Genomic DNA, 10,129 nt, shown 5'->3' with positions numbered 1-10,129 from the left:
AAAAGTAGGATACGGCCGAACACTCAGTTTTAAAGTGGAAGATGTTCGAAAAATTACTTTCAAATATGTAAATGCTTAAGATCACAAGCATTTATTTGTAGCAATTCAACTTAAATATGTTCATTAACTCGACCTCTGAACCTAACAAGTGTTTTAAAATTACTCAACATACCGACATTTGATTTAAATCTCCAGAATAACAAAGCACAACCAACATTTTATTGAAAGTTACTTTTAGTTGTTTGAACTAAATCATTTGTTTGATGAGTTTTCTCAGGGCTGCAGGGGACATATACATGTTTTAAAGCGCGTGGGCAAAACAAATAACAACAAAACCTGCAACAACAACAAGACAGGTCACAGAGCGGTGTCCGTGCACGAGCTCGTCACAACCGACGCATGGGTGCCAGCAAACCCATTGACACCACGAGGTGCTGTGTTTTTATAATGTCCAAACTGCGGCTGTAAAGCTGCAGACACGTGTCCGCGGGTGAAAATACAGACCCACACCTTCTCTAAATCCTGGATTAGAATATATATTATTTGGGAGTCTGTAGAACTGTAATTAATTCCATGGTTTATTTTGGAGTGGTTTTAATCAAGCCGTGACACATGAAGGGCTCTGATATAAACTACGATTCGATTTATTCCACACATCGTTTAAATAAGTCCAGAAAATGTTCAGGTGCTTTTAGTCTATGACAATATGTCCTCTACGTGTATATATGTATATGGATATTCAAGTGTTCTGGCTCGTGGGAATTGAAGGCGTCGAACGGTTCGCGGATGAGGCCAAACGGTGATTTATCACTTTGCGTTTATTGCGTTCGCGCTGATGTGATAAAAAACAACACGTTCAGTGGTTTCTGTTGAGGTCATTCTTCAGTCACTGGGACACATTTCTTCTTCTTGTCCAAAGTCAACAAACTGGAAACCTTATCATAAACATATCATAGCCCACATCCGAGCCGGCCTAATCTGATCCATTTTACTCAGACAATACGCCAGGCCTTGTTTAAACCACAATCAGACAGATGCTCCTCAAATGAAACTCTAATCTGATTCCAGCTTTAATTGATTTACTTCAGTGATGTGAGCGTTTCACCAGGGAGCTGAAGCTTTGAGGTGCACAAAGGAGCATCCTGTCCACAGATCAGCACAGCGGGACTAACACCTCCTTTCATAGGAAAGGTTTCTAACGAGCTGCTAGGGAATGCGTGCATGCGCATCGCAATACTGCACAAGACACAAGGATAGCAGAGTTACACAGCTTGGACATTAGGGATATTTAGATGATAAATGGGATGAATTGTACATTTATTTTTAAAAGGAAAATAGATGGTAATTTAACCAGAATAACCCCACGTCCATCATCCAGTTTTAACGGTGAATTATAATTCCCTTCAACAAGCTTCTTCTCCAGGTGATCTAAAACACATACCAGAACCACCAGGTCACCACGAGTCAAAGATTGTATACTGTACTTGAAGGTGGACACTTCATTTCCATGCGCTCAGGGAGGGGTCCTTACTGGGCAGTTAGCACGCACCTTACCCGGGATGGGGAACAGCTAGGAAACTATCCAGCGTGCATTCATATGTTGATATATGTTGTTGCTTTTAGTGCACTATTCAGAGTTAGAGAAGCACACGACAGTGGACAAACCGTGTGCGCATCTGCGACACAATTCAACGAGCAAATCCCATAGTCGCAAATTCTGAACTACAACAACACAGTTTGTCGCTGAAAAGCTTGCACAACATAACAAAATCCACGTTCGAACCACTTCAGCTTGATATATGAAGTTATTGTTGACAAAATAATTTTGAATCAACTGAAATGACCGATAAATATTCTCAGAATGTTTAATCTGAATTTTCAACATGATCATTTTCTACCAAGTTGTGTTACTTTTGAAAGGCATGCTAAGATTAAAGATGCGGACAGGACTAAAGATGTGGAAATGAACACTGGATCCATTGCTTGCAGCCTCATTCATAATCTTTTATCAGAGAAAAGCTAACGTGGGCTCACTAACATATGTTCCTGGAGAATATGAGTTGTTGATAACGTTCGGATGGTGTATAGGCATATTAAACCCACTCCAAAGAATGGAGGTATATGTTCTCGCATTGTTTCGGTGTCTGGGGTTTTGTAGATTGGACACTTTCAGACTCGAAGCAGTCTGAATGACCACTTTGCTTTGAAAACAATCAACATTTCAATAGACAAGATGTGTCATAACTGTTTTTTCCAGCCTGGATAAAGTATGTGTTAACTGCAACCTTTTCTTCTTCAACAGCAGCTGGATAGTCGACTCAAGTACAAGCTTTTCACGCAGCAAATAGGCCACTCCAACAAACTGTGAATGATCAGGAAACTGTACTTTATTGTAGATAGATCATATACAAGTTCAGGTTCAGAAGAACAGTTTCAACAACCGTATGTATCTCGCAGTGCAAATAGGGGGGAAAAATCAGCGCCCCGGATCGAGCTGCAAAAGTAAAAGCTGATTTTACGCACGGTTTACAACATTTTACGCACGCGTAAAAGCGCAACAAAAAATATATTCTCTCATGGTGTTAAAATAACACCAGCCTGCAGACATGCCCGTCTGGAAAAAAATATCATATGTACAGATCAAATATAAAAAAGAAAAATATTTGCACACGAGGATGGCAGAATAAAAACGCCACACATCTGTGGGGAAAAAGTCATCTCATGATGTCATAGAAAATGTCTAAACTGTACAGGGGTGCATGGCTGTACAATAAAATAAGATATTTACACAGTTTGCTGTCATATACAGTCAGCTTCATAGTCTCAAATAAAATCTGTGTCCAAAGTGTCTGTTACTGCGGCCAGGGCCTCCACACGGGATCAGTGATGTTCGTGCACGCTGCGTTGGAGGAAAACGACGTCCTGCTCTCGCAGTGGAGGCCGGTGAGGTACGGATGAGAGATTCCGTGCTTGCTGTGATGGCGGGCCACAATGGGAGCCAGAGAAGATGAGTCACCGGCGGGTACCAGTGTCTTGTGGATGTGTTCTGATGAGGAATTGTGAGTCTGCTCCTCGGGGTGCGCAAGAGAAGCCTGACTTGCATCTCCGCTAGCTTCTTCTACCTCCTGGCTTTTGGTGGCGATGAAGTGGCTGACCCGGAGCAGGCAGGATCTCATGCCGTCATGGAAGTTGTGCTTGCTGGCGCTGCAGGCCTGGTTCTTGGACATGACTCTGTCCTCATCCTTCTCTGTCCTCAAAAAGTGGACCACGCTCTCCAGAATCTCGGCCTTCTCCACCCTTGGATTCTTCAGTTTCTAAATCAAGAAAGGTAAAGTAAAAATTAGCCACTAAATCAATTAATGAAATTAAGAGCCACAGGAATCACGAACACCATAACAAAGCCATGACGCGCAGACGAACCTCATTTTGTGTGCCCTCCAGCATCAGCAGTCTTAAAGTCTCCAGACTGTGGTTGATTCGCTCACGTCTGCGCTTCTCCATCAGAGGTTTGGGCACCTGGAGGGAAACGCACAACATTAGACTGATTCGTTCTTCTTTCAAAACGATATATTCCCTTCAACGAATGGAGTTCAGCAGCTTACCCTTCTCATGGTCCTCGGCCTTTGAGACTCAGGTGAGGATAAAGCCTTCATGCTCAGAGCGGTGTCGGTACAGTGGATCCAAAATGAAATGAGCTCATATTTGCGTCCTCGGTGGAATTTGTTGATTTCATTAATCACAGCCGCGCCCCTGACACGCCCCCACTCATTCAGCGGTTCTTGAATACAACTGAAATTACATCACCAGAAAACGAGGGGCCTAAAGTGTGCCGTGTGACCCCCCCCCCCCCCCCCACACACACACACACCCGGTTGCAAGGGTTACTTCATCGGTTTGTCAGTTTGCACAAATGTTTAAACTTTAGTTGTTTTACTCAAAGTTGTGTTTTTATCAAGTCATTCGATCTGTCGTGTAATTAGTTACCTTCCCTCACTCATGAAGCCCAATTAAAGGTACAATTTCCCAATGTCCTACTTTATTCAGGACAAGAGATAAACTAATTATTTCTTTCTTTCTTTCTTTTTGCATCATTTGCATTTTACATCAGCAGTTTTCCCACAGTTTTACGCACGCGTAACAGCATCACCAAATATTTTTGTTACAATAAAATGAGCCAGGAGACACTTTTTGACTGAAAGATAATGTAGATAGATGTAAGTAAAGCCTCTTCTGTTTATCAACCCCCCTGCCACCCCCCAGTCCCACACACACTTACACACCCATCAGCCAAATTGCCCTGCTTCACACCTTTGCGCTCGTGTGTGTGTGAAGCAGTTGTGTTTATCTACAGAGGGTGTGGTTGGTGTGAGGTGTTGACGCATGAACAACCCGTTGTTGCATGCTCTTTTTAAAGATGTGTGGGGTTTAGGGTGAGAGTGGGATTTAGGCTTTTTTGGGGGGCAGCTTCTTCGGCACTGGATTTCTGCTGACCACTGATCCCCATAATTGGCTAAAGTGTGGAGATAACACAGGGATGATCGGATCACGGAGAGATTAAGAGGCTTTTCAGAGGCAATGATACTTCCGTTTAAAATCAAAGACAGGGCGATCAGTGGAGGCTCAGGGGTCGCTCTTAGTAACCATGACAATGCTTAACTATATGGAGGCTCAACTAACTATATCGAGTTCAACACAGTGTACATTTTGTAAGAAATTATGATAAGTATATGATACAGTCCATAGCCAAACTTAAAAAATACTCTCTCTCACAGATTTAGCATTTGGATGTTCATTCTCTCTCTCTGTATGTGTGTGTATAGGGATTTGAGACACGTGGACCCGCCCCATAAATAAATCCCATACTTCCTTCTCCTGAGCCTGTGAAGGAAACTAATGAGTTTTAAACGTAGTCTTTGGCTCCTCGAGTGAATCAGCCACACACTCACACAAGAGAGTGTGTGAATCCGAATGTCGGGTCAGGTATGAAGCCTCGCACACTTAACACTCATGTGTAATAATCACACTCCATCATCACCATGTGACCTGATGTGCGTCCCTTTGCCCACTGTTCCCACACATCCCTTGACTGCCACGTTCATAATAGTCTATCGTTTAGATTAATTCAGTTTTGTTAATCCACATGCAGAGTTCCAAATATATAAATAGATGCAGGAATGTGAGCGCCCAATAGTGGAACTTCTTTATTCGCACCATCAGTCTCGTAACGCGCTCTCATTTGGTCGTTTTCATCACTTAGTGCAAAGTGCTGATGTCTCACACGTCATAAAAACTCGGAGCTGCTCACTCTCTCACTTCAATTCTGTTCCCACGACCAGAAATCCCCGAGGTTCCCATGGTCTCACTTCTCTGATGCCTTAGAGACAATGTGTCACATCTTCTAATACAATTAGTGGAGCAGAGGAGTGTGAATCGAGAACGTGGCTGATGTTACACAATGTTTGCCATCTACTTTATGTGTGCTACTAAACACATTTTATTCGTAATGTACAGCTCCGAGTGTGGCAGACATTTAATTCCAGTGTCGGTTGGAATTTGGGATTAAAGGGAATTAGTCCGTAATTTAAAGATTAGAGAAAAATATATTCATTTTATTCTAACTCATAGCTACAGTATACATAGCTTTTCCCATATCGGTTTATTACGAATGTTATACAGAAGGGCAACGTTAATAAAAACTTTATTCAGAAGCCAAATGATTTCGTTTAAAAATCTTTTATTATATATATATATTGCAAAGCCATTCACACATGACAAATAAAAGACAACTCTTCTGATCTTCGGTCAGAAAAAAGATCATCTGACTTTAACTGTGATGTTATCTTAATTTCTCATCATTACCCAGCACGTTAGATTATTAGTTTCGATCTCGTCCAGCCCCATAGACGCAATTCAACCACTCTCTGTTTAAGTGCCGTCACTGACACCTGTCAGCCAATCAGAGGCTGCACCTCGCCCTGTTAAACCCACCCACAGGGAGCAGGAGGCTTTATGAGCAGCCGCAGTTCTCAGTCTGGACATTTGGACCTAACACAGCAACATGACCAGAAAACTGCAAAACCCCAGTGTGGAGGATGGCAGGAGCAGAAAAAGGGTAAGCATCTATTCCTTCTTTTATTTATCTGGGGACACTTGCTAACTGTACCTATAAGTTAACACTTTTATTTATAAGAACAAATGATGGAGTAACACTCTGTAGATTAGGGAGAGTTTTAGGTAATCCCCTCATGGCTGCATCATGGTGTTTATCTTACTCTTGACCTGTAAGTCATCGGTGAAGGAAAATCCAAACTGTGGATTTAATTGATTTTCTTTAAGAATACAACAAAAAACACAGAAAGAAAGCCTCTTGATTATTGGTTTGTAGCACTTTAACAGCAATTACAATCAACACAATTATTTTTTACAATCAAGAACCCCAAAATGGCTCTCATGCTCTCTTCCTTGTTTTTTCATTAGAGGTATTACAAAAGACAAGCTTGTTTTCTAATCATACATCTCAGTAAAAAAAGTTGCGTTATGTTTATCCAGTCCTCAGTCGATGGAGCTTTGGGTTTCAGACACTTACAACTAGCTATTTCACATGTCTTTTGTGTTTAACTGTTGTGGATAAATGCATCATCATTGCACATTAATTTCATGACTTGATGAGTGACCTCAACTTAACTATCTCATAATCTCTTTCTAGATCCTGAAACCAGTGGTTGAAAAGAAGAGAAGAGATAGAATAAACCAAAGTCTCACTGAGCTGAGGAGTTTGCTGTTGAACCACACATCGGATCCAGTGAGTCAAGTCAAAAGATCACAAAAAGAAGCTGCACGTATTTCTTTCATTTCAATGATGAAAACTAATTTTTTTCCCCATGTTTGTGTGTTATCGCTCACAGCGACTACAGAACCCTAAAATAGAGAAAGCAGAGATTCTGGACCTGGTTGTGGAATATCTTCAGAAGCGGACAGATGGAAAGAAAAGGAGCAATGGTTAGTCAAATGTAATGATTCATCAGCCCCATGAAATGTACTTGAAATGTAAATCCATGTTGTAATCTTACACCCCTGTTTTCCCTCTCGCCCTCGTGTCTTGTCACTTGTTGCAGATTCTCCTAATGGTCAGACGAAGACTCGTGCTCCTGTGTTGAGCCTTCATCCCTCAGAGTCCAGCCTTCCTCCACTCTTCAGCATCCAGAGTGCAGGTTTCCAGCAGTGCATGTCCCAGCTGAGCAGCTACATGAGCAGAGTAACACCGGCACAGAGAACGAGCCTGATCGAGGGGCTGAAGCATCACACAGAGAAGCAGCAGGGACCAGACTTCAACCAGTATACGTCTGAGCTGCAACAGGAAGCCACGTCTGCGGAGGAGCCTTCCAGGACGCTGTTTCCGTCCCCCTCTCCATTTCAGCCCATCTCTTGCTCCACGCCATCCCACGACTACCTCTCCCCCCCCTCTTCCCCCTGGTTCCCTCCTTCTTTCTCCACATATGCCAGCTCTCCTCCGTTCCCGTCGTTCTCCTCTCACTTCTCCTTCCCCCCTAGCCTGTCACCTCCATCCTCCAACACCTCCATCTTCAGTTTCTCGCCCGCGGCCCCTCACACCAGCCCTGCTGGCACCCACTTCCCACCACCCTGGGCCCCGAGACTCTCTCCACACCTTGTGCCGAGGGAGGGGTCAACACTGAACTCTTCTTCGTCAGTGTGGAGACCCTGGTTTTGAGGAGGAGGTGCAGAGACTGACAATCTGAGAACAGCAGAGTTAAACTTGAATGTGTGGATGAGAAGATGAACTACTCTTCTGCAATGTACAGTGTATATATTGTCAAATGTTATATATTTTATATTTCTCTTGTGAATAAAACTTGTATTTGAATCTTACAAAGTCTCAAGTTTCTGCATGTATCCACTGTATCTATGTCACATATATTTGAAACATATGAACACATTGCAGGTTTAATAATCACACCCTCACCACATGACGGTCCATGGGACTACTTGACATTTATGATTGTGACAAATTCAGATTGAGGCCCACAGATCAGTATTCAACAAGTTCGGACACAATCCATTTTCTCAAATATTACATTTTTCTGCCGTAGATAGAGTGAAAAAGTTGCTCTCTCCATGGTTTGAATCTCAGTCCAGATACCTATCCAGTCAGTCCTTGTTGGAGTGTGACCATTACATCTTTGTTACTGGCTGCGAATAAAACAAACATTTGTTTTGTACCGATAAATGAGCCGCAACATAGCCAAAGTAAATTGTAGAGGAGCAGTCTCTTCCATCAGCAAAGATGTTCTGAATTATTTGCGCTGACTCAATGCGACCAAATGGCTGAAATACATAGAAGATCGATCAATAAATCCAGTTTCATTTGCATCGCCCATATTAACAAATCACAGTTTGTTTAAAAAAACTTTTAACATCAAGGAAAATGTAGAAACCTCAAACAAGAGAAAAGACAATACTAATTTATTTAGGCTTTAGCTAAAAGATAAAAGATAAAAGCAATAACTCTGTGGCTCTGCTCATTCACGTCCCATTGCTCTGGGTCTGATGGCCATTTTATAACTAGTACAATATATGGATATACAACATGAAAATGAAAAATATCTTTAATCCCTTGGTGGTTTGGAGATACACAACTCATCTGTGGGTCTTGTGTGGAGAAGCCGGCCAGTAATGTGTTATGAAGAGCTCAGGCACTGAAGGGAAACTCCAGCTAATTTACACATCACAGTCTGTTTACAGGTGTTAAAGACTTCTGCTGCATATGTGGGAAAAGGTTTTGTAAAGCTGTTCTAGGTCTGATGAACTGCCTCAAGTGATGTCCCCCCCCCCCACACACACACACCTACCCCCACCCCTCTGTACGAGGCTCCATTTGCTGCTCCCAGGACAGCATGCCTGATTTTCATACCCAAATGTCAGCAGTCGAATTGCATTGTGGGAAATATAATACAAAAGTCAATCCAGAATGAACCACAGATAATGGCAGTCTTTAACGCCACACGTTTTCTTCGTTGTCCAAATGTGCTGCCGATAAATGCTTTCCAGGTTCTAGAGCAAGCCGTCGCCTATATAACTGAAAACATCACTGGCTTATGGCAAAGGTTAGCTGTACAGGTCAAGTGAGAAAATATTATATTGTTCTACAAACATTTTGGGTATCTCTTGATAAATTCATATTTTTTATTTCAAATGAAAAATATGTCGCATGTGCAAAAGTTTTCCCACATATTAATGTCAGCATGGTGTTTGTTTGACTTCACAATCTGACCAATGGTTCATTAATATATAATATAGTTTATAAGGTTTCTCAAACAACCCCGACATCGTTCCGGTTGTAAATACTGAAAGTGAGAAATGATAGAAGATTCTCATCAGTTCCTCAAACAGCAGTCAAACTGGGAGCTCCTGTCACTGACTCATGTTTCCACGGAGCTGCTGCAGAGTAGTCAGGACAGGAGTGAATTCCATAATGTGGGAAGTCTTACTCTTAAGGCCCAGGTCCAATTTGTTACAAGGTGAGAGCTGGGAATGACCAGCAGGGCTCTGTTGGCAGATCAATAAGTTTAAAATGTATTTGTGTGAAAGGTCATTTAAGGCCTTTAAAGTGAGCAAACGACTTTAAAAACAACGAGCCCACACGGTGTCAGATCTCACCCATCGGATGGCACAGGGGTCCCTGAACCACAGTTTATTCTCATTGAGCTCAAACAAAAATCCGAATGACCTTGTCACACTTTTGCATTTGAGCCAAATCCAATCTTCATGACATTTAGTAATTGTTTAGATATAGCAAAGCTGCAGAGTGCATCTCCGAGCTACGGTGAAAATCAGTAAAGGAGTTTTCACAACAATCCAATTTCACCTGCAATCTGTATCAAAGGTTTCCATTGAAGGTGTCCTAAAATTAAATTAGAATTAGAATTAAAGTATTATAGTGAAATTATTTTTGAAAAGGCTGCAGAATACACATATCTCTAATATCATTCTTGACCTTCTCCAAGTGAGTAAATTAGGGCCCTTTGTCTCTGTGTGTGTCAGTTGTAGTGAAGAGTTTACAATAAACATAACTGTTCTACAATGGAATTCATTGGATAAGTGTCAGTGATAA

At 42.0% G+C, this 10,129-nt stretch overlaps 2 protein-coding genes across 2 annotated transcripts; one reads left to right on the top strand and one right to left on the bottom strand.

Annotated features, from left to right (window-relative positions):
• Positions 1-2,852: 2,852 nt before the first annotated feature.
• On the bottom strand, positions 2,853-3,611 carry her5 (hairy-related 5). Its single transcript, XM_062394360.1, has 3 exons — positions 3,603-3,611; positions 3,421-3,516; positions 2,853-3,314 (listed from the first exon to the last, which is right to left on the bottom strand). The coding sequence occupies exons 1-3, from the start codon at positions 3,609-3,611 to the stop codon at positions 2,853-2,855; spliced, it is 567 nt and encodes a 188-aa protein (XP_062250344.1).
• A 2,447-nt stretch (positions 3,612-6,058) lies between these two features.
• On the top strand, positions 6,059-7,729 carry her11 (hairy-related 11). The gene is made up of 4 exons (XM_062393346.1): positions 6,059-6,112; positions 6,707-6,802; positions 6,906-6,999; positions 7,116-7,729. The coding sequence occupies exons 1-4, from the start codon at positions 6,059-6,061 to the stop codon at positions 7,727-7,729; spliced, it is 858 nt and encodes a 285-aa protein (XP_062249330.1).
• Positions 7,730-10,129: the final 2,400 nt, after the last annotated feature.

This window comes from Platichthys flesus, chromosome 8 (genome assembly GCF_949316205.1).
Source record: "Platichthys flesus chromosome 8, fPlaFle2.1, whole genome shotgun sequence".
Taxonomy (NCBI): domain Eukaryota; kingdom Metazoa; phylum Chordata; class Actinopteri; order Pleuronectiformes; family Pleuronectidae; genus Platichthys; species Platichthys flesus.
The sequence above is the reverse complement of the archived record's forward strand: the minus strand, read 5'-3'. Positions and strand labels throughout refer to the sequence as shown.

What these genes read in the sequence shown, in the direction of transcription:
- her5 (XM_062394360.1), bottom strand. An exon ending in TGGAGGGCACACAAAATGAG is followed by an intron (nt 3,315 to 3,420) that starts GTTCGTCTGCGC and finishes TTCTTGATTTAG; the next exon opens with AAACTGAAGAATCCAAGGGT.
- her11 (XM_062393346.1), top strand. Translation starts at nt 6,059, where the DNA reads ATGACCAGAAAACTGCAAAACCCCAGTGTGGAGGATGGCAGGAGCAGA. An exon ending in ATGGCAGGAGCAGAAAAAGG is followed by an intron (nt 6,113 to 6,706) that starts GTAAGCATCTAT and finishes ATCTCTTTCTAG; the next exon opens with ATCCTGAAACCAGTGGTTGA. An exon ending in TGAACCACACATCGGATCCA is followed by an intron (nt 6,803 to 6,905) that starts GTGAGTCAAGTC and finishes TATCGCTCACAG; the next exon opens with CGACTACAGAACCCTAAAAT.